General features: G+C 43.0%; 1 protein-coding gene across 8 annotated transcripts in view; it reads right to left on the bottom strand.

The window, feature by feature from the left end:
• Window positions 1–12643, bottom strand: part of wnk2 (WNK lysine deficient protein kinase 2) — a 44422-nt gene extending 31779 nt beyond the window's left edge. For 6 of the 8 annotated variants that reach the window (XM_077002932.1, XM_077002961.1, XM_077002970.1 and 3 more), the window contains exon 1: window positions 11063–12642. In XM_077002932.1, the coding sequence (XP_076859047.1) occupies window positions 11063–11725 (663 nt within the window). In that variant the 5' untranslated portion in view covers window positions 11726–12642. Of the gene's footprint in view, window positions 1–11062 lie in introns of all 8 variants that reach the window. The other 2 variants (XM_077002920.1, XM_077002979.1) reach the window with 2 other exon arrangements.
• Between the last annotated feature and the right edge of the window lie 12988 nt (window positions 12644–25631).

Genomic DNA, 25631 nt, shown 5'->3' on the forward strand with positions numbered 1-25631 from the left:
CTCTGCACACAGTTCCTCCATCTCCACTGCAGCACCTCCACCTTGTGGATAAGATTCCCCCAGGATTTAAATGCCTTCTTCTTACATGTACCCAGTCAAAGTTTGGGTCTTCTCCGTGTCATGGGAAGGTGTACGAAGTCCCAATATCCTGAGTCCTCAAGGCTGGGATGTCCTACGTTTCAGACCAGTGATGGGACAACTGTATTAGTTGCAACATCTTTTACTATAGATTTAGAAAACTTGTGATATAACAAGTTGCCTTTTCTACCTAACCAGAAACTTTACATGTTTTATTAATAAAGGAGTGATTAAAGATTTTAATTCAAACTCTGCAATGTAAATAGTAATCTCATAGGCCTTCTGTCAGTAGTGGTGGTTCAACCAGGATTAACCAGAGACGATGACTCTGCAGTTTTGGCTTGAGCTCAGTCAATTGTTATAATCAGCTGATGATTTTTGTTTTCTTTCTATTAGTTACATTATCAATGCACAACATAACAGTGGTGCAAATTATCTACTACTTACACACACACGGGCGTACAGGCTTATGTTCGATAAAACATGTTATCTACATCCGTTCTACACAAGCTAACTATATCAGACACAGAATAGTGTGTGTATATATATGTATGTGTATACACACGCAGTATGTGTGTGTTTAAGGATACATACATACATACATACATACATATATATATATATGTATGTATTTATCCTTAAACACACACATACTTCATACACATGCAGGCATTTAAACTGTACTGAGCCCATGAGATCTGACTCTGAGATCTCCCATGACAGAGAGAAAGGCCTCTTCTCTGGAGACAGTGACTTGCACACTTACAAAGTCATTGTGCTCTTACTGTGCCTTCTGCAACCTCCAACCCGCCAACTCATGACAAAAACATTTCCCCAAAAAGTAATTTATCACAGAGCCACTATGTTCAGTACCCTCCAGAATTACTGGTAACCCTGGTGAAGATATAAGAGTGACCCCAAAATACAAGGGAAATCTAATGTTTTTGTGAGATACAATTAAAGAAATCATCATTTTTTATATGGAGGAGTGGTCTCATGACCCTTACTGTGAGTGCTTCCATAACATTAACATAATAAGAGAAGACAGTCCTATCCTGGGGGTGCAAAATACTAACAGTAACTGTGACGTGCTTCTGTGGAAAATAACCATATTGCTTATTTGGTAATTTGTTTAATTTCTCTTATTTTTAGTTTTTGCCTATAAAACACCAGAGCCTTGTTTTGTACTTTTTAATCATGGTAGCAAACAAGTTTAATGGGTATTAGAAGAATAGTCCACACGTGGCGGAGATACGTGAAGCAATATTCCACTGCATAAGACCATTAGACGTAATACTTCTGTAGCGGGCCTGTCCTTCTGCCACGTTAAGAAGCAGTGTTATGGATTATTGGGCAGGGTACGACAGGGACTTAATCTGCCTCAAAGACAAATACACAGCAGGTTCACACTGCTCCAAGCCCCCAGCATTCAAGAGCTCATCCCCAGCTCAACCCCCAACCTGTCTCTGTTTACCTCGCTCTTCCTCCCCTTCCCAGTTCATTGCATCTGTCTGGTTGTCCTAGTCGGCTTTTCCCCTCATCTTTCATTTGGTTTCTCTCACTTTCTCTCTTCTTTTTACTCTTATTCACTCAAAGTGTCTGGAGATGAATCATCTGTGAACACTAACACACACACAAACACACACACTAACACTAAGACAGAATCTTTGAATGAAGCCCTGCTTAGTTTTCTGGGTTCCTTATTTATTAAATGGTCCCCTTAAGTGCAAACCCAAAGTGCAAACATTTGACAGACTCTGACAAGCACTGCAGAAAATTATATAAAATTTTAAGTTAGCTTTCAGATGTAGATGTTGGAGGCTTTTTACAAGGGTATTGAAGGAAGTAATGTAAACTATTGGTGAATGCACAGATGTGAAGTGTAGTCTTTCACAGATTCAGTAAGAAGATACACACACTCCAAGCCCTGGGGACAACAGACATTATCATCTGACCAATACTAAATGATCATGTCTATGGGTGGGCTGGAATGGGTGTGGCACAGAACTATAACCAGCACCAAAATATTAGTGAAATGTACATGTTCACATACAGTAATAAACCTCCTTGTGTAATAAACCTATATATGTAGATCTGGTACGCCAGCAAACTGACATCTATGTTGCCGTAGTTTCACCAAAATGTCCACAACCTCCACTGAGGTCTTTTAAATGTGGAACAAATTCTGCCAACATTCCCATCACATCATTTTTATTCATTCATGTTTGGCTGTTAGTCTGGTTAATTGTACATAGGTAATCGTTCCTGCTTTACATCACTGAACCGTAGCTAATAATTTGTTTACCAAAGCATTTTCATCTGAAAATACATACTGAAAACTTGTAAGCAGGTATTAAGGTGGTAGATTGAAGTAACAAAGGAACTGTTTAAAGGCTGCTTTTATTGCACAGCTTGGGATGGTTTAAAATCTCCTTGTCTTCATTATATGAATTGGCTGATAGTGTAGCATCATATACCAGCTTCTGTGAAAATGTCTGTGTTCATTCTAAAACTGCAATACAACAAAAACAAAACCTAGTTTTCTAAAGACCTGAAAGTAAATTTGGACAATTCTAAGAATGTGGCTTAAAAACGTGGACATGAGTACAAAATTGCACATAAGTATGAATCTGAATGAGCAATGCAGAAGATTCATTAAGGAAAATCAAAGAGTGGAATGCAGAATAGAGTAAAGATATATGACAATGTTTAGAGCAAAGGATTTCAAAACGAAGCTGGTAGTATTCAACGATAACCCAGAACTACAAGGCAATCTGAATACATTTTTTATGTAGGTTCAGCATGCAAGCTGGTTCAGAAAATTTAGTTGAGGACCTGCATGAATTGTTCTCAACCTTTTTAGTCTTAAAGAGAGTAGTTAAAGTGCATGGTGAAACATCTAAGTAGTTAAGTAGAGAGTAGTTAAAGTGCATGGTGAAACATCTAAGTACTTAAGTGCATGGTGAAACATATAAACCTTGAATGATTGAGGTCCCACTGGGATGCTGAGTTTCTCTTGGCTGTTCGGTGTGTAAGTGATTCCGGTACCCATGACACTGTGAAAATACTTAAGTTTGTATATGATATAATGATAATGAATTGGCATACTGGAAAGAAATTTTAGATGTGGTGGACTAGGATAATGAAAAAAAATGAAATAATCGATTTTAGGACAGAGGGGGGAAAAGTAAGGAAATTTTAAATGAATGGTGAAGAAGGTGAGCGAGTTTGAATTTCTTGGTATGGTAAGAGCTGCTGGTTTTAAATGGGATAGCAACATACAAAATATTTAAAAGACTGTCCACCAAGGATTGCACCTTCGTAGAGGGATAACGAAGTTCTGGTTCTTTTCTATAAATCAGTTCACTTTCTCCATGACAACATGGTAAGGCAGTCAAACTTGTTTGGAGAAGAATACATTAAGGAGGGTGATCAGGATCTTTCGTTGCTACCTTCAATCTACAAGTTCTGCCTGCAGCTGAAGGCCTTAAGGAAGGACCCATTCATTTCTTGGCCTTCCTCTTCTATAGCTTCAACCTTCTGTGAGGAGGTTCATAAAGGTTAGGTCTAGGACAGAAGAAGCCTGTTTCTGGGGGTAATTCCAGCTTGTATCACAAGACTACATAGACAGCAACAATTGGAATGGTTCTCAACTGACCTTTATTGGCACCCATATTGGCACTGCTGCATCCGCGATGGCAAGAGATGTACAAAGCAATGTTTGCCACGGTTAATTGTGTCCAGAAACCCCTGCAGATCACCAAGGTGTGTGCTAGACATTGGCTATCAACTGAACCTGCAGTAACTCATATACTGAGCCAGTGGGAAGGCCTGAAATTTGAGTTGACCACAGTCAGATGTGCTCCAGGCAAAACAAGACCAATTAGGTCTACCTGACATTCCTGAAGATGCAGTGAAATCATCTGAGGAAGAGCAAACAAATCCTGTCAAACTTTTGGACAATCTGATTCACCTCTTAGCATCAATCTGCAGCAGACATGTCAACCCTATGGCAAAAACTGATGTCCTGAAGGACTGGAGAAAATCTCAATCCTCCATACCTCGAGTAACTTCTTAAGAGCATCATGTCCCAACTCAGTGCCAGAGTATGAAAATGTTTTTCAGATTATTGCATCATCTATGTTGTTTATTTAAGCAATGAGCCACAAGCACGGCAAACTAGAAACATGGCAAAACATGGGACTAGGGATGTCCCGATCCAGCTTTTTGAATTTCCGATCTGATACCGATATTTATTTGCACTTCTGATCCAATACCAATATCTGCTGATACTGATACCGGCCTATCCGAGCATGTATTAAAGTTTAAAGTTATTTAGCCAACTTACTTTGTTGTCAAACTCATGTTGAAAAGCGTTTTACTCTTGATAACAAGTAGCCAGCTGAATTAGGTGTGTTTGAATAAATCACAATGGTTGGTAAGGAGAAACTGACCTGTTTATTTAGCAATTAATAAACTCAAAATAGACAAAATAATAAATAACAAACAGAAATGGCATCAGTAAACCAAGGCTTAAAAAGCCATAAGTGCAAATAATATTGTAAATTGTATTTTTTAAAAGTGGCAGTTTGTCACGCTTCGCAAATGTTTCTGCCAGTGTTAGTTGTGTAGAACCTTTCTTTTTGTCTTCAGTTTTCTTCAGAAACTCTTCATGTTGTTTATGGTGGTATTTCGCTAAATGCTTGATTAGATTGGTTGTATTAAAAGTTCTTACAGCATTACCACCATGCTTGACTTTACTGTGGCATATGTTGCACTCTACCTCTTCGTCTTTGTCGTCTTTTAAGGTAAAATAATCCCACACAACTGACATTTTTACCGACAACTTCAAATTTACATGGCCGTCTTAATGGTTAGGAGATGCCACTGAGCTAAATTGGGGAGATGCTATGCTCTTGTGCCGAAGGTGTGCTGGAAAATGCGGACCGGATTTTACTCTCATTGCCGAAAACACAGCAAAAACTGGAATGGATTATCTAAATGGGTGCGCCGGATCAGACTTAAAAAAAAAACACTGGATCGGGAGTCTCGATCGGCATTTTCTCATGCCTGCCGATCCGATACCGATGCGCATTTTTTACAAATATCTGCGGCCAATCCGATCCAAATATCAGATCGGAACAAGCCTACATGGGACGATCACTCTGATCAGATGGATTAAATCACTCTGAAGACCCGTGTCAAGCTGCATTGACTGACCTCTCTTTGCCACGCTCAACTACAGAGAATGAACAGCTGTTGAGCCAAATGAGTGTCAAAGTCAAATTAAGAAATGTCACTGTCCACTCCCTCCTCTCTATCCTTGGTGTGGTATGAACTGGAGATGGTTGGTGACACCTGTTACCAGAGTAAACTAAAGTTCAGCTCAGCAGTGGTTTTGCACTACAGCGGAAAACAGCTTTTAAATTCCCTCAGTGCTCTTCTGCTATTTTCAGTGTGATGACAATGCATCTGGACAGTGAAGAATTAAGATTGCAAATCTGTGATTCAACATATTTACATGTATAACGAGTGGAACTTTCTGGAACTAGCGGAGATCCACAGCTGACGGTGGCTGTGTTCAGAGTGTGAGTGAGGTGCCAGTGCCAGTATCTGGAGGAAACCATGTTAGCATGTTAACTAGCTACCAAAACACTTAAAACTACAGCTGACGGTGGCTGTGTTCAGAGTGTGAGTGAGGTGACAGTGCCAGTATCTGGAGGAAACCATGTTAGCATGTTAACTAGCTACCAAAACACTTCAAACTATAATAGTTCAGAAAGTGTAGTTGTATTAGTTAACAAGTCAGTGAAGCAACAATTTACCTGCTGAATATGTATGCAACAAAATTCTCTATGATCTCACTGACCTGGAACACAATGCTCAGTGTTATGAAAGCGCTCGAGTCATGTCCAAGGTGAGGGGTAGTGTGCAGACACTACTGCACACTTATAACTACAACTTGACAGTAATGCCTGTAATGTAGTCCAGGACATCTTGCAAAGAAGTCATTTGAATGGACCAACTGATTGAATACATTTGGTCACAGACATTTTGTTGTTCACTGGTACAATACTCATACAATCAAAAGGCTACTAGAGATTCACGGGACTAACCTTCATGATATCACCCTGATCGTGATTTGTTGAAAATGGGGAAATTATTTTGTTTGTGGTACCAAAGGATAGAAAAGCTATTTTGATGTTAGTATAGAAGTGTGTGATTCTTTCTGTACATGCATAGTGCACTGAAACCAGCCAATTAAATTCTGCAGTCGCAAACAGTGAACGTGTGTCCTGCAGAGGAGGTGGTAACTGCCTCACTGTGTACACCAAAAGAAACGAGATGTGATTGGCTCTGGGAGAAGCATTTCTGGCAATCATGAAATACAAAGGGAAGAAGGATAGGCAAACTCACATGTTGTCTGGTGAACTATTGGGAAAGGTGACTCTGATGGCCAAAGCAGCACACTAAATGAGTCTTTTAAAAGAGCCATGTTCAGCTCTTTCCTTTTAGAGCTATTGTGGAGAAGGACATGAGATTCTCTTGAAGAAATGTTCATTTGTTGAGGGCGACATAATTTCTCCTGCCAAAATCAGCATATCTTCCTGATCACACTTGCCTGAAGCTACTTCAGGTCCTTGCAAGGAAAACAGTATGACTTTGATACACTGTCCACTAACGCAGATCTTCCTGTAGTATGCAAATGGATTCAGCAGTACAACAAAGCTGTAGGTGTCTCTTGTGTGTCATAGCATGTCATCATATGCCATAGTATGTCATAGCAGTCACTGTAGGTATGTCATAGTAGTCACTGTAGGTATGTCATAGTAGTCACTGCAGGTATGTCATAGCAGTCACCGTAGGTATGTCATAGCAGTCACTGTAGGTATGTCATAGCAGTCACTGTAGGTATGTCATAGTAGTCACTGTAGGTATGTCATAGCAGCCACGCTAGGTATGTCATAGCAGTCACTGTAGGTATGTCATAGTACTCACTGTAGGGATGTCATAGCAGTCACTGTAGGTATGTCATAGCAGTCACCGTAGGTATGTCATAGCAGGCAGGCACTGTAGGTATGTCATAGCAGTCACTGTAGGTATGTCATAGTAGTCACTCTAGCAGGCCTGGGTATCAATTCAAATTCCAAGAATCGATCCGATTCCGATTCTGAAGATTAAGAATCGATTTATTTTGATTTAATCCGATTTAATCGATTTGATCCGATTCGATCCAATTCGGGGTTTAGTGTTATTAAAATGTATTTGAGCTGTTTCCTGACTATGTACAGAAGCAACATGTTAAAACTAGTATTATATCGATATTAATCAGCAAATAGTTACTGGTAGTTGGTAGTTACTGATGGCTGGAAGACTGGTGAAAAGGGTAATCATAAATCTACCTTCAAGAAAGGTAATCCAGGACAATAAACAGAGGACATCTTTGAGGTGTCTATGTCTGCAACAGTGGACTCCTACTGGGACACGAACCAGTGCATTATTATTATGATTGAAATAATTAAGAATTCACCCAAAATCTGTTGCTACCAAATGCATTTTTATTTTAAAAGTGCTCACACTTAATAAACTGAAAGTATAAAATGTAAACGTGTATTTTTCTTTAAAGTGAGAATATAAGAACAGAACTGTCACGTTACGGTCCCCGACCCCTCCCTGTTGGGCGTGTGTTTACGATGTCTGCGTCTGTGGATCTCCGTGGGTGCGGGAGCGTCTTGTGATAATCCGTCTCACCTGTGGCTCTCGTCATCACGTGGAGTTTATGTGGTTTGTCTACTTAATGTGCGTTCGCGCAGCGTCCTGTGCTCGTCGTTGTTTGAGTCACACATGTTCTATGTAAACGTGTTTTATGTGCGCTGTCGGCGCTTCGGTAAATGTAATAAACGTAACGATTTGGAAAGTGCAAAGGATTCTGTCTCGTCCATCGCCTTGCGCCCAACGTTACAAGAACATTTTTAACTTTTTTAAACTGTAAAAACACTGGGTAAACTGTCAGTGACATGGACTAACTGTAAATAGTCACTGACACTGGATAAACTGTCCTTCTGTTTTTAGATTGCCGATTTGACTATCGTTGTTACCGGCACTGTCCGACGCCATGTTGTTTTACAGTTAGTTAGACCGAGCACGCCTGCGTGAATTCAGTGACAAGGCGGAGGTAAAAGTTCACTAAAAAATCGATCTTTGGACGTACGAATCGATTATCAGATCATCATATGCGAATCGATTCTGAATCGGAAAATCAATTTTTTCAACACAGGCCTACACTGTAGGTATGTCATAGCAGTCACTGTAGGTATGTCATAGTAGTCACTGCAGGTATGTCATAGCAGTCACGGTAGGTATGTCATTACAGTCACTGTAGGTATGTCATAGCAGTCACTGTAGGTATGTCATAGCAGTCACGGTAGGTATGTCATAGTAGTCACTGTAGGTATGTCATAGTAGTCACTGTAGGTATGTCATAGCAGTCATGGTAGGTATGTCATAGCAGTCATGGTAGGTATGTCATAGTAGTCACTGTAGGTATGTCATAGCAGTCACTGTAGGTATGTCATAGCAATCACTGTAGGTATGTCATAGTAGTCACTGTAGGTATGTCATCAGCGGCACGTAGAAGCTGTTTTTCTGCCCTGTCCCACTTTCTCCTCCCTCTCTGTCAGCGGTGTGTTCAAATGGGTGCCACTGTGTGGCATAAATAAAAACATTAAAATAAACAGTTATATTTGGCAGAAATTTGCTGTTTCATTTTAGATTTGACATTTTCTTAAAATCAGAGGTGTCAATTCCAGGTTCAGAAAGTAAAAGTCCTCACCAGGATTTTGCTCAGGCTTCCTGGATTGTGTTGATTCCACTAATTTTACCTGGATTGCACTAATTAGAAAATCTAGCAAGCTTGAACAAAATCCTGGTGAGGACTTTTACTTTCTGAACCTGGAATTGACACCTCTGCTTAAAATGGGTGACAAAAAATGGGTGTGTGATTTAAACTGACTGTATTGCTATACAGTCCTTTGATTGGCTCTGCATGACCTCAATATAGCATGACCCCAAAAGTGTCATTCATGCATTTGTTATGCTTAGATCCAGGTTATATGTCTTTTGTTTCCAGAAATATTCCCAATAGTTTGGTGCACTGTGATTGTGATTCGTTCCTCATCTGTGTAGATCCTACCTAAGATTAAACTTGGTCCCAGTATAATCTAAGAATGCTGTGTATTGTTCAAGGTATTAAAAACTCTTGCTTAAATAAATCATGATTATTATAACAAAATGAGTTTTGGTAAACTCACAGATTTGAGAGGCATGTTAGACCTACACAATATGACTAAACTTTATGTATTATAACTTATTGCATTTATTTAAATAATTATAGTAGCACTGTAGGTATTTAAATCAAATCCTCTTACCATTAGGGCCACAGAGCAAATATGAAGCCAGTGCTATAATGTCATTATATTATAATAAATTAAATTATAATAAGGCAGTGCCACCACTTAATGTGCTCTTGCCACCACATGTAAGAACATCCACACAAAAAATCTGGACATGAATTTGTTTCAGAATTGCAGTGCAGAATGGCCCTGTAATCACCATGTCCATTTGCTGGAACCTGCACCTCAGCTTTCAGTAAAGATCAGAATCATAGTGGTTGGAGCATGCATGTCCTGACACGGGTATCTTAAGCCAGGGTCATATTTAAGAGGTTTGTACAGCGCTTATATAGATGCCACTGATCTGTCCACCTTCATTTACATGAATATTAGTGTATAAACATCTGTTCTAGAAAATTCTTTTTAGATGCTGCAGAATAACATTTCTTATCCAATGATAAAGGTGCGTGGGGCCCATTTCCAGTAAATATCAGCAAAGCAATTACAGCACCAAAGCCTCTGTTGACTCATGCTCATGTTGGTCCCTGTATCTCTGAACAGAGGAAGAGGAATAATCTCCAACTCTCCATTACGATTCGGTAGGACCAAACAGCAGTGACAATGGGCCTGTTCTAAAATTACAGTGCCTTGTTCATATGCTGATGAGTTTAACCATACAGAGAGCTGAGCTGTCGCTATGCTTAAGGAGAGTGGTGTGTTTTCAAAGCTTTCATTCTAATGACAAAAGTCAGACACTGTTACAGGCTGAAAAACATGATATGGCTATGCTGGCTATTCTGCATCAACAGGGTTACATTAAGTTAATAAGAGATGTTATCAGTTTTCCACATAGGTTTTTTTCCAAAAAAGGAAAACTCCAGAGAGTCAGATAAAGTCAGTTAATCAGTCTTTACAAATACCTGAACAGACACATGAATAATAAATTACAATGAAATGCAGCAACTTCTCATGGTGAGACACTCATTAACAGTAAACTCACCTCACATTTTAGTAGAAATGCCTAACTTGCACCTAACCTCACAGATCACTTTATTAGACAGAGCTGCACTTTACTGGTGTATAATTACTGACTGTAGCCTGTTTATTGGCAGGCACAATTCATCCACTATCTTCCCACTACCAAGTTCATCACTGTGAACATGGCTATTATGAGTGTTAGTTGTTCCAAGTTAATTAACTAGCTACACATTGCTGTCTTTATAGATGTTTGTCTCAGTGTTCAGGCACACCAAAAATGTTTATTATAAAGCATTTTTATAAGATGATACCTTCACCTTATACGCTATACTGTAGTCTACATATTCACAAACGAATGTGAATTTATGGGTTCGCATGAATTTAGTTTAGTGAGCACCAACAAGGCACGAGGCTCTAAACTGTAAAACAATCTGAGAGGCGTGACCTCTGGCCAGAACTCAGAAACGAGCTCTGATGTAGTGTACAGGGATTGCTAATATGTAGTATTACTGTAAACGATGAGATATAGGCCTGTTATAAGAGTTGTGACTGTAGGCTTTGACTTAGGCATTTACTTTTTAGAAAACGATATTTCAGTGTTTGATCATTCTTACCTGTAGTTCACACCAGGCAACTTCAACCCAGGTCTCCGTATCCAGGCCCTTGTACACGGTTTTAAACGACCCTCTGCCTAGCTCTATATCAAACTTAAGGAACCGACCGCTCGGAGAGGTAGACACAGCCTTCATTCCAGCCTCTTCCTCGTTTTCGTCGCTCCCCGCTTTCCCGGGGCTCTTTGTGTCTTCAGAAACCGTTGCAGCATCTTGTTTCTCCTCGCCATCCTTTTTGTCTCGTTCATCATCCGCGTTGAAGCTTTCTGTCGCGCCGTCCCTCCGGCCAAGAAGACTCTCTGCGCTCGAGCTCTCCTGGAACCCCACACGTGCGCATCGACGTCTGTCCACGATCCTGCGTAAATGTGTGGTGGCGAGGGGGCTGCTGCTCGCTTCGCATTCTGGGCTTTCAAAGCCTTGGTCCTCCGACTCCGAGAACCACAAACTTCTGCGTATGAACCTCTGTCGAACCAAACTCCGGAAATCCGATAGGGGGTATGCGCTAGGATCGCTCGCCCCTCTCGCTGCAGCAGGCTCGGTACTGCCCACATTCTCGTCGCCGTTTTCGTAAATACCGGCGCTGACAATCGTTTTTACGTCAAGATTTGGCACTGAAGAGAATGCGGCTAAAGGCGGCTCACAGCCGGACGCTGCCCCTGTGTCCATGGCTCGTAAATTGTTAAGCGCTTATCTGACATTCAGGGGTTGCCGCTAGCATCGTTGTCCCCGAGCAGCGGGAATAGGTGCACCTGCAGTGTCTGTATACACTGACGCAGTCTGGCATCCTGTGAAAACTGGTCTTATCAAAGACTTTTCTCACAGCAAGACTAAAAAAACTATCTAGGCATACAATAAGTATTGGGATATTATACAAATATTTTTAACAAACAGGGAGCAAGGGCATTTAACTCGATTTCACCCCACACTTCACGAGGACTAACTGGCTCCTCCAAAAAACTACAATGTCATTATGTAACATAATGCTATCTCGAACATGTGTAAATAAACCTATAACACTGCAACAAAAAACTATAGGAATATAGTCAGTGAGATGTTGCAGTGTTAAATGAGCTGTTGTCGCTCTTCGAAACTCACAGACATGCTCGGTAGTTCACTGTGGTTACGTCGTGTTTAATCCTCAAACGGCCCATCATAAAACTAAGTGCGCAGCTGTTCGCCAGTCTAATCCCGCTGGTTGACGAACAATGCCCGTAGCATGGCAAAAGGAGGAAAAATCTCACGAACAAGACTTCCACAATCAAAGCTCGCAGTGGTCATAAACACCCGTCCATCCTTTATAAATGTCATCTTCGAAAATGTGCGCGATCTCCACAGACAAGCGTACAAGGATTGAGGGGAATATTTGCTCGCTGCGACAACACATTCGCACAGCTCACGTATCGCTGTCGTCCGCCGTACCTACATATTGCCATAGATCTTTTTCTTGGTACTTATCTTGCTTTTATAACAGACATCCCACGCCCCTAGCAACAATTTGCGTCCAATAAAAGCGTCCGTTTTAGGGCGGTACCGTTCGCGTCGGTCTCACGGGCCATGACGGACCACGCGGGACGCTGCGCCCGCCCCGGTCCTTCCGTGGTGCTTGGACCACACTTGAAGGACACCCTATGCAGCCTGAAATCTCTCGCCGCAACGAATGAAGTATCTTAATAGAACACTTCTCAGTACGAGCAAGTAGTGTTACGACTGTGAAGGTGAATATACTATTACAGTTTGCTGGTATTACATTTAAAAAGAGTGTCATTAGACATCTGCTGAATATAAAGGGCTCCCGTGCATGTACCATGTCTGCTAAAGTGAATTTCAAGAATTACAAATATTTCATAGTATGTTCTTGTTGAGTGAATATTGCATGACGGTGCTGTTTTACCCCCCGCCTTCTACCCCTCCCGCCCCGAAAGATCTTGCCACCTACTGTCGCTGCAAGAGGTCGTATTTCCACATCCACCATTCAAGTGTTTTACGAGAGCGAACCATAGATAGATAGATAGATAGATAGATAGATAGATAGATAGATAGATAGATAGATAGATAGATAGATAGATAGATAGATAGATAGATAGATAGATAGATAGATAGATAGATAGATAGATAGATAGATAGATAGATAGATAGATAGATAGATAGATGTTAAAGCTCTTTATTGATGGAGGGACAGGCGCTTTGGTGATGGGGCAGAACGCATTCATATAGCCTATATGCTACGGAGCTGTATACATCGTGTTTAATTTACACGTTATAACACCTAATTAAATCGAACAACAGCGATTTACTGAGATACAGGGTTTATCGCTTCGGAGAGCACATCTTAATCCTCTGATCTTTGTATAAATTACAAAAAAAAAAAACTCGTTACAGACGAGTGATATTTCATACTATACTATTCAATAACATTAAAAACCTACGAGAAACAATCAATGTCAATTAATATTTTGTCAGTCAGTGATAATGGCAGGACTATTTTCAGAAGTTGGCTGTGCTTACTGTAGATACGCATTTGTGTCACGGAGATTCACGGTTACTTGAATTCAACTCATCCAGCTCTCAGCGCTGTGGGTCTGTTCAAACGAGCACAGCGCGTGCTCCGGGCGCCTGCTGTGTCGTGTTGCTCTGTGCGTGGGTCTACTACCGGGCGGAATGCCAAACTCCTCGGTAAAGCTACAACCAGTAATTAGTTTAATTTCAACCTTAGGAGCTTGAATCTCTAGTGTTGAGTGGTATTTAAAATCGGAGATTTTTCTGCAAGAAAACAAAGCTGTGGAAAAAAATTTATAAATGAGTAGGCCAACACTTAGAAAGTGAACTGTGATATATGCTTGACCATATTATATGTGTTCAGTATAACAATGTTTACACTTTCATTCTCAATTATAAATTGAGAAATTATAAATCAATTATATTAAAGCTGTATAATATATAGTGCACTAATACAGTAAAAATATGTAATCAATATGCACAATTAAATTGAACACTTATTTCAGCGCATATACACATAGTCTTGAATTATAAAATGTCATCATTAAAATATACAGAATAAACATGATCTGGATGTTTAATATCAATCCTTTATACATAAAAAAAGTCTAGAATTAAATGTGCAAGTAACAAACTGTGACGTCGGGTGCAGCGCAAAGGATGAGACACAAATCCCGGCTTGGTCACAGTCGTCACGTTTATTGTGACACAGAATAGCGCAGTATGCGCACGTTTAAACACGTAACGTAGACCTGAAACGTTCAGACTTAGACAACGTTCACAGAGAACATTCAGACTCAGACAACGACGAGCACAGGACACTGCGCGAGCGCACATTAAATAGACAAACCACATTAGCCCCGCGTGATTACGAGACGATGCACAGGTGAGACGGATATTCACAAGACATAACCGCACCCACAGACAACCACAGACGCAGACGAGTACACGTGGACCACGTAAACACACGCCCAAAAGGGAGGGGACGGGGTCCTCACCGTGACAGACGCCCCCTCCAAGGGCACTACCCGTCCCGGGGTGCCAACAGGACCGAGTGCCCCGAACCCACGACGATGGGCGGATCCGACGCGCTCAGTCCTGCGTCTGGGAGGTGACCGCCCTTGGCGAAGCGTCTGCCACGGACCGCCTAGAACCAGTGGCGCAAAAAGGGGGTATGCAGCGTACGCGATGCATAGGGGCGCTGCACTAGAGGGGGCGCCAAATCGATTCCAGAAAATTTTTTGCCGAGTTGGTGGGGGGTGGGGGGTGGAGTGCGGGGGGCGCCGATAATATGTTTGCATACACCTCAGAAAGTAAGTAATTGCAACCCTGCCTAGAACACCCTCCCTGGGAAGACGGGGGAGAAGACGTTAGACAAACACAATGGAACGTTCACAAACACACAAACAGGTACACTTACACAAATAGGCACAAACGGGAAAAGGGGGTTTGGCAAACATACGGGAAGACTTACGAACACTGGCACACACACACACACACACATGAAACAGGCGCCAGGCTGCGCGCCAGGAGGAGAGCTTACAGGAGAGAGAGACCGGGAGCTGCTGGCGCTGCGGTGGGCGGTCCTCCTCCAGCCTGCGCTGCAAACCGTCCACCGGGTGCAGCGCGGCTGGCGGACGCGCCTGGTGCAGCGTGGCTGGCGGACGCGCCTGGTGCAGCGCGGCTGGCGGAAGCGCCTGGTGCAGCGCGGCTGGCGGAAGCGCCTGGTGCAGCGCGGCTAGTCCCTCCCCTCGGTGGGCCATATGGGAGTCCGTCCTCGCCCCGCGATCGCCCTCTGGTCCCGGCAGTGGGAGTGTCTTCCTCCATAGCCTCCTCACTGCCACGGCTCCAGCTCATGGGCTGCTCCGGGCTGCCACCCCGGGAACAGTCCATATTGCTTCCTGGGGAGCTCTCGGGGAATGAGCCCGCCTCCGGACTCCTCCTCCTCTTCACCGTCCCGGCGGAGAGCTCCGAAGGGGGTGGACTCTCCTCCTCTTCCTCCTCCGTGTAGGACCCATCATCCGTGCGCCCGGAGCCACCCGAGCACACGGACGGAGGGTAGTCCTCCTCCCTCCCACCCTAGTCCACGGTGGAGGCGGAGTCCTCAGACGGAAGGTAGTCTTCCTCCTCCTCCCACCGTAGTCCACGGTGGAGGCGGAGTCCTCAGACGGAGGGTAGTCTTCCTCCTCCTCCCTCCCACCGTAGTCCACGGTGGAGGCGGAGTCCTCAGACGGAGGGTAGTCTTCCTCCTCCTCCCTCCCACCGTAGTCCACGGTGGAGGCGGAGTCCTCAGACGGAGGGTAGTCTTCCTCCTCCTCCCTCCCACCGTAGTCCACGGTGGAGGCGGAGTCCTCAGACGGAGGATAGTCCTTCTCCTCCTCCCCCTCGCTTGGCGAGTCCTCCTCCCCAAACTCGCTCTCCGGAGCGCACCCATCCTCAGAGGCGAGGGGTCGCGGGAAGGAGAGGGGTGTCGCTCTCGCCATATCCGCCGTGCCTGCTCGCGGAAGTTGTCCGCTATCTCGGGGACGGAGGATTCCCGAGCCATGCGCAGCATATAGGCGCATAGCGGGTCCTGCTCCATGAGCTCGGGGTTGGCGGTGGCTTGGCAGCGCTGGCCAGGAGAAGAGGCACGATGCCGCCGCTTGCTGGCTCGATTGCCCCTCTTCAGTCGGGTGGCGTAGCCCAGCATGGTGTCTCACACGGCTCGTCGTTCTGTGACGTCGGGTGCAGCGCGAAGGATGAGACACAAATCCCGGCTTGGTCACAGACGTCACGTTTATTGTGACACAGAATAGCGCAGTATGCGCACGTTTAAACACGTAACGTAGACCTGAAACGTTCAGACTTAGACAACGTTCACAGAGAACATTCAGACTCAGACAACGACGAGCACAGGACACTGCGCGAGCGCACATTAAATAGACAAACCACATTAGCCCCGCGTGATTACGAGACGATGCACAGGTGAGACGGATATTCACAAGACATAACCGCACCCACAGACAACCACAGACGCAGACGAGTACACGTGGACCACGTAAACACACGCCCAAAAGGGAGGGGCCGGGGTCCTCACCGTGACACAAACAGCAGTGGTATTTATTAACATCAGGGCTGTAACCAGGATAAAAAAATACAGGAGGTGCATGCTGTAGTAGTGCTGTAGTGACTTATTTCACATAAAGTAATAAAGCACACTACAGGTTATGTGTGGCCCTGATGCTGCATGGCTCTGTTTATTTCACCTTTATAGGGGTCGCCCACCCAGAGGACTCATCAGCCCATTCAAAGACTCTGAAAAAATAATAAATTCTGGCACATTCTGTAATTTTGTGATTGGCCATCAAACTGCACTGCTTTCCTATTGGCCAGTGCTTACAAACGCTTCTACTTTATGTTATTGTTAAACCACAACACTTCTTCACACATGTGGTACAGGTGATGATGCCAACTTTGCAATTTTGTGGCTCGATTTAGCAACTTTTCAGACTACCTTGGCAATGTTTTTTTACAGCACGTAGCAACAAATTTAGCTACTCAAAAAATGTTTTATAGGACTTTTAGTAATATTCTCTCTATATGACAAAGAAACAATTCTCTCTGTCACACACTCTACAACACAGGGCTTGGATACAGAAGTGCATTGTGGGTGCCGTCAGCAGCATTGAGAATTGCTCAGTATCCACACAGGAAGCAGTGGTACCAGAAGTCATATCTTGCTGACCACAGCACCACTGTACCAAGAACCTGCATCAGGCCTCCACCGGTAATCTGCTACCTCGTCATATTCCTGATCACCCTGGTTTCACTTATCTATCATTCCATCAATAATACTGGCTTATTTCTCTAAAGCCTACCTCTTCGTTCCATTCATCTCATTCCAGACCCTAACCACTTGCTCTAGAGACAGCCTTAGAAACAAAACTAAATGAGGACAGGTGATGCCTGAAAGCAAGGCTAAACAAAAGTGTGACTTTTGCCAAATGGAAATTGTGGGACAAAAGTCTCTAATATATGCAATATAAACAGTAATTTATTTGACTTTTAACTCTGCAATGTTGAAACATTTCAGACAAAATGCAAAGAATAAAATAGCTTTTGCCATTAGTTACTGCTTATTATCATGCAAAGCAGATAGCGAGCAATTAATGCTACTTCATGTATTCATAGATGATGACAGTTTTAGAAGTTTTTTGGCACCTGATGGCTGCTGTATGTTCTGCTATATGGTTGGAAAGGGAGTGAATGAAGTGTGTGTGTGTGTGTGTGTGTGTGGGGGGGGGTTCAGTTAGTTGTAATCTGTAACCTCACCACTAGATGCCACTAAAGCTTATACACTTCTCCTTTAGTTATGATGTCTGTAAAACAGTGAAATTAACACTGAAAGAGTATTAAGTGCCAGTAGACAAGACCACTACAAGCAGAGACCCAGAGCTCCAGCCTGAAGACACTGCAGATGCCCCCGTCATTACGGACAACTCTACTGTATCAGAAACGCATAGTTCTATAAGTCAAACTTCACAATAAAATGAAAAGCTGCCAACAGTACTGGCTGAGTACATAACAGTGAAGCAAATTATTGTGCATGTGTGTAAGGATGACATAAGAAAGCAGAAGTCTGAGTTTTTAATAAGGGACTTTAATAACCTCTTTAACACAGTTAGGAAGCTCAACCTTGGATTTAACAACTGGCTTTACAAAAACTAGATGTAACAGCATGTATTTTGCTCACAATTTTAACCTGTTTTTGGTCATTTTTTAAGCAAAATGAGTGGCACATAAACATGAGGGCTGTCACAGAGAACCTTCTCTGTGCAGTTAATCCACCCCATTAGTGCTGAAGCATAATCACAAACATGCAAAGACTACCCTGCATCAGCGGAGTTTATCGCTCCTGAGCCACAACATCTGAGACCCTCCCCCCCACTGTGGATGTCCTGATGGAGTTTGAGACCTTGGATGAGAGCCACAATAATGACTGAGCTTATCAGCTTCTGGGAACACCACAACCCTGTAAGGACTCCACACTGTCCTCCATCTCCCCTCCCTCCCTCACCCCACCTGAACCTCCAACAGCTGGTGTCTGCTGGGATGAGGCTGTCACTTTTCCCATCAGCCTTGCCTCACAGCTCAGCTCCTCCTCTACCTTCTACTGCCTCACCTCCACCTTCATCTACTGCCCCATCTCCATCTTCATCTCCTGCCCCGTCTTCACCTTCATCTACTGCTCCATCTCTACCTTCATCTACTGCCCCATCTTCACCTTAATCTACTGCCCTGTCTTCACCTTCATCTACTGCTCCATCTCCACCTTCATCTACTGCCCTGTCTTCACCTTCATCTCCTGCCCCGTCTTCACCTTCATCTACTGCTCCATCTCCACCTTCATCTACTGCTCCATCTCCACCTTCATCTACTGCTCCATCTTCACCTTCATCTACTGCTCCATCTCCACCTTCATCTACTGCCCTGTCTTCACCTTCATCTACTGCCTTATCTCCACCTTCATCTACTGCTCCATCTCCACCTTCATCTACTGCTCCATCTCCACCTTCATCTACTGCCCTGTCTTCACCTTCATCTACTGCTCCATCTCCACCTTCATCTACTGCCCCATCTTCACCTTCATCTACTGCTCCATCTCCACCTTCATCTACTGCCCTGTCTTCACCTTCATCTACTGCTCCATCTTCACCTTCATCTACTGCTCCATCTCCACCTTCATCTACTGCCCTGTCTTCACCTTCATCTACTGCCTTATCTCCACCTTCATCTACTGCTCCATCTCCACCTTCATCTACTGCCCTGTCTTCACCTTCATCTACTGCCTTATCTCCACCTTCATCTACTGCTCCATCTTCACCTTCATCTACTGCTCCATCTCCACCATCATCTACTGCCTTATCTCCACCTTCATCTACTGTCCTATCTCCACCTTCATCTACTGCTCCATCTCCACCATCAGCATGGGCAGCATGGTGGCTTGGTGGTTAGCACGTTTGCCTCTCAGCACTGGGGTCTTGGGTTCAACTCCCTATCTGAGTGGAGTTTCCATGTTCTCCCCGTGTCTGCATGGGTTTCCTCCTACAGTCCAAAAACATGGAGGTTAGGTAAATTGGCAGTCCCAGACAAATTCTCCCTGAGTGTGTGTCTGTGTCTCTCTCTGTTCAATAAAAACAAGTTGTTGTCTGAGTGTGTGTGCATGAATGTGTGTGTGCTTGAGTGCCCAGCCACTAGGGTCTGTCCTCTCTCCCCTTCCTGCACCCCCATTCAGTCCCCCAGGGGGCTGTGGAGAGTACGCTGTGCGGTAGAGAGTACGCTGTGCGCAACTGGCTGCCACATCTCGCCGGTGTGTGATTGGTTGTCTGTAACGTAGCTGTGTTAACAATTGTAAAGCGCCTTGGTAGATAAGGTGCTATATAAATTGAAACATTCATTCATTCATTCATTCACCTTCATCTACTCCTCCATCTCCACCATCATCTACTCCTTCATCTACTGCCTTATCTCCACCTATCTCCACTGTAATAGACACACCCTTTCATCCACTGTAATACAAAAAGACACAACCCTTCATCTGCTGTAATAGAAAAAGACACACCCCTTTCTCAAACACCAGACCCAGTCTGCCTGTAATCTCTCTCATTCCAATGCTTTGCAAAAACAGAAAATACATAGAGATTACATAGAGTGCATCTGAGATAAGATCCAACCGGCAGGGTGTAAGATTTAGACGTTTTGTGTCCTTTGCATGTCTCTATGCAGTTCTGACAAGGATGCCAAAATGACTAGAAACAATCAACAGGTCACCATAGTGCAATGCAGATTTTACAGATGTTTTATTTCCACTGATTATAAGGATTTTATAATCAGTGATGATTTTAACATTCTAAGCACATGGCTGAGAGCACATATTGTGCTGTATTTGGTTATCTCAGAAGGTCTCGACATATCGGCCCCTGTTAACGGTGACGAAGCTGATGTAGCTTCATCACGTCATTCCTGTGTGTTCTTTGATATGTGGGTTTCATTAGAACTCAAGACCCGATGTGTCAGATGCTTATTAATGACTGCACAGCTACACTTTTCATGAGCAAAATGTGCATGGCACCATACGCACCATCCGTCCACCATGGAGGCTCTGCTGGACAAAAAGAACCACAGAAAAATGCTACCACAGTTAAAATCCCAAAGAGAGCATGCCCAATTGTTGTGCAAAACAAAAGATTCACAAAGAAAATCTTCAAATGCATGATTACAATACAGTCATATGCAAGGCAAGACAATCATGCTCTCCTTTATTAGCAATACCATAACTAATCACAAAATACTCTACAACATCTGCATTTTATCCCTGAGAATAATAAACATTTTGTATAAATATACAAACGCTGTCCAACTGTTCCCCAATGATCCTGTGACTTCTCCATCACCATGTAAAAGTTTAATGAAACTTTCTTCAAGAATGTATTTCACTCAGTAGCCACACTTCCCTCGACTCTCTTTGCAGGTTATTTGGGCACATCACTAACTGGCTGAACCAAAGCTTTCTGCAACTGAATAAGGATAAAACAGATTACTCTATTTAGCAACACCAATGAGAGGAACAGTCTAGCTGACAGTCTAGCTTGAAAACTCCAAAATCTAAAGAGCTAGCTCATAACCTTGGTGTACTAATACACTCTGAACTCAATTAGTCAATTACTAATCTGCATTTTATCACCTTAAAAGCATCTACAAGATCAGAGATTTCTTGAGTAAACCAGAGAAACTCATTCATGAAATGCATCCATGAAAAACTCATCCATGCTTTTGTCTGTAGCAGGGCTGATTGCTGTTATGAACTCCAAAAAATGACTCCCAAAAAATCTATTCAATTTAAAATGCAGCTGCTAAAGTGCAGCAAAAGAAGAGACCACATAACCTCAATTCTTATGCATTTACACTGGCTACCAGTATACTGCAAGGTTTACTTTAACTGGTCTATAAATTGCTTAACGGGGTAGGACCAGCATTTAGCTGTTATGCTGTTTGGAGCCAATCTGAGGATATTAGATGAGCCCCGACACTGGTTTTTAAATCAAAATGAAAAACGCTCCTATTTGGCCAAGCTTTCGGCTCAGAGACTGTGGCATTGCACTTTTAACTTTTAAATACCACAGTGCATTTATATTCGTTTTAATTCTTCCTAATTAATTCTTAATAAAACTTTTTATATGTTTAATATGATTTTTTGCACATTATTTTCTTTAAGTTTTATTAATCATATTTATTTTAATTCAGGTATTATCTCTGTTATGGTACACTGAGCACTCTGCTGGAGACACAAACACACTCACACACACACCCCACACCTGAGCCATTCACAATCACCTAAATATTAATCACACACACCCATGCCTTGTCTTGCGTGTCACGTGCCCGGACGGCACCTACGTCGATGCTTTCTTCCAGTGTGTTCACTTTCATTTTTGTGCCTTTTAAGCCAGCCAACTTGCTCTTTTGTTATCTTTATTATATGGAGAATAAAGACAATCCTTGTTTCCACTCACGACTCACTCCCTGCCTGTTCATGTCTTTTGCTTTATTTCTTTAAAATAACTATTTTCTTAAGTAGTGCTTCTAACATTTTATTTATATTTTTTTTGTCAAAGACCTTCCCAAGGTGAAGAATCTCAACTTACTAAGCTTTATTCTTTAGATCTGATGTGAAACTGTTTGAATTGATGCTGTGTATGAATGTATGAACTGTAGACCGAATCAGGTTTCCGGATTAAATTGTGTAGCGAAAGACAGGACCCCTCTTTCATACCAGAGCAAAAGAATTACCTTTGAGGAGGTGTGCCATTTTTTTCTAAAATGCTCCAGACCATAGGTGTGTCTAGCCCCTTTTTAGATATGCTGTAGCTACCTTAAAGCACACCTAAACATAAGAGTCAAATGTTTTTTAATGGATGTTTGAATCTGACAAAATGAAGAAATGTTTAAACTTGTAATGCCTGGGGCGTCATGGAGTGACGGGGCAAATACATATCTCAGAGGAGCGAGTTTTATTGAAGGCAAATCCACTAAAAGAGTTGGGATCACAAAGGCAACACGAATATCCATAGTAACAAACAAAAGGGAAACTAGGCAGAAAAACATAAACTGGAAATAATAATAACTCATGGGTTACACAGAAAAACAACAAGAAAGATTTCAACACTTACTAACAGCCAGATACAAACAAAATAATATATCCAGTAATCATCACCAAACAAGACAAAGAACAGGACTTAAATACACTGGACTAAGGGAAACAACAAAAAACAGGTGGGAATGATAATCATGGGGCGGAGTTTCTAATGACATTGGAGTGGCAGGAGAAACGCATGGGGGAACCAAAACATAGGCACATGGACAACAAAACACTGATGTGAGTGACAGTACCCCCCCACCCCCCGAAAGTGCAAACCAAAAAACACACATGAAACCCAAAACCCAAACCAGAGGGAAAACCAGGAACAGAACACGTTACACCAGGACAAACAGGACCCGAAAACGGAGACAAACCAGGCACAAAAACAGAAGACGCCAGAACGGAAATGAAGACGGGGTGTGGCCATCAGCAGCGGCAGGTTCGAGGGGGTCTTAGGGCTTTGCCACAGGAACTGGAACTGGTCCCTTTCGGTGCCACAGCAACAGGAGATGACATTCTCTGGGTCACTGGAACAGAAGACAACCCTCTCTGGGTCACTGGAACAGAATATGACCCTCTCTGGGTCACAGGAACGGAATCTCTCGGTGCTTCCTACCACGCTTGTCCCCCTTTACCCGTGGTATGGAGAGCTCGCACTGATGCTTCAGACCACACTGAGTGTTGAGACAGGGGTTAAGGGGTCACTCCTCCCTGTAGTGTTTATCAAGACAGTTTGACTCTGGGAGCCTTTCAGAGTCCTCTCGACGATAGGCAGCCAAATGGAAAATATCCATTATGACTTGTCTATCTCGTGACGAGTAGCCTGTACCCTCAGCGCTAGGAGATTTTTTGTCTCTGGATTGCCATTGCAGCCCCGCTACAAACCTATAGCATGTCTGAATATGTAAGCTGCTTTAACCACCAAGCATAATAAGCAAGTACATTTGCACTAGTCAGATGAAGATTGGGGTGGGCCACAGTATTTTTACAGTTTCATAAATATAGAGAAGTAGAAAAACTGCAGTGTAATACACAAGGTTTCCCAAGAAACAGTTAAGCACTTTCAAGAGAATCACTTCCATGTTTGATAAAAGATTTCCTTCAGTGCCCTCACCTCATGAACTGTGTGATCACAGATCACTGTCACAGTTCAAACCACATAATGAATCCGGCTAACCAACCCAAGTTCACAGTGTGGTGCAGGATGTGATGGCCCGATATGTGGAAACTACGTCTTTGATATGAAGAGGACAGTGGTTTTAAATGTGTAATTTAATTATTCTCAGGTCCACAACCATTAATGCTCTGTCATTTATGCTTAACACTTCATATTAGTTTACAGCCATGGACCCAGTTGTGTGTACTGGAATGATGTATTGTCATGTTCTTATGTAATTGTCATATTAAATGCTCCACCCCACCGGCCCTGTGAAGAACCACTACCCCTCTCCTCAGCCAGCTGTTAAACACGTTTGCATTTATCTTGCCCCTTGAGTTCTGGAGAAAGTTTTTTTTTTTATCTCGCTGTGCACTGTAGGCTATGGAGCCCAGGCCTACATTGTATATGACAATAAAGATTAACTTGACCTGCGTTGTAGGTTGTGAGGTCAGATCAGTAGCGAACCGTGACCATTAAACCTGGGCCCGCTACACCCCCCCCCCCCCCCCCCGATTTTTTTTCCTCTCCTAATAAACTGCACTAAAGAATAAAGAAAAAACCGACAGTATAGCTTTAGAAACGCATGTAGTGCGTTCAAATAACATTTGTACTAGATAACTTGTTAAGCAAAATAAGTTTCCAAACAAAATAAGGTTTCACAGCTCCGTGGTTCTCGCAAGCGGAATATGTAAATGAGGACGTCAAAGGGCCGAATCGAAACTAGCTAGCGGCGGTAGGGTAACGACAGCTAGCGTCGCCACAGCGGGCGGAAATTATCATACAGTTAAGCCCGCCCACTAAGAGGGAAGATATGATTGGTCAATTTTACTGTCATTTGAAACTGGTATTGCGTTGAATTATAACTGCCAGGCCCTCTGTAAACGAACAGCGGGCATCACAGTCCTGATAGGGGGAGACACAGGCGCTTCCACTTAACCCCTCACCTTCCAACACAGATTGAATAGACACGGTTGAATATTTTATTTGCTTATATTTTTGTAATTGTTTAGATGTCGATTGTAAAACTGTAAGTAGATAAAATAAAATTGGATAATTATATATATAATGTTTTAAGAATATTTTAGGCCCTCTGAGAGGGCGTAGAGGGCCCTGACGGTTCCCCACTGGGTCAGATGTAACAGTAACGACATATTCAGCAGACATGAAGACATTCTCTGTGTGCACATGATCTGTGTCTACTAAATTAGAATTAGATGCACAGCTCCAGTTATAGCAGTAGCATGTAGACAGAGACTACATAGTCAGATTAGCTGAGACCAAGGGACATGAAATGGTATGATGACTGGATGTAAATGCGTTGTGCAGTATTTGTTTATAAAGCATCCTTGGTTTCTGAGACAGGCATTATATAAGTGTAACATCATATCATATATGATATGGCATCATATCCAGGGGCGATTTTAGGATCTGGTCTTTAGGGGTGCCCAGCCCCCAGTGCTCACAGAGGCACAATACCAAAGTATTGCACAGGTGCAGAGCAAGGTTTTTGCATAATATAATATTTAAAAAATGTGTTGAGCCAGGGGGTGCTGAGCAACTTCACGGTGGTGCTCTAGCACCACTAAAAATACCCTAGCCTCGCCCCTGATCATATCATATATCAAAACATTAAACCATCAAGACACGCACGTCCCCAGGGAAGGAGATCCGGTATGCTGTTCATTAGCCTCACAATACATTGGCTAGTAGTTTAAACTACAGGTCTCGAGAGTTCCTCT

Source organism: Brachyhypopomus gauderio, chromosome 1, assembly GCF_052324685.1.
Source record: "Brachyhypopomus gauderio isolate BG-103 chromosome 1, BGAUD_0.2, whole genome shotgun sequence".
Taxonomy (NCBI): Eukaryota; Metazoa; Chordata; class Actinopteri; order Gymnotiformes; family Hypopomidae; genus Brachyhypopomus; species Brachyhypopomus gauderio.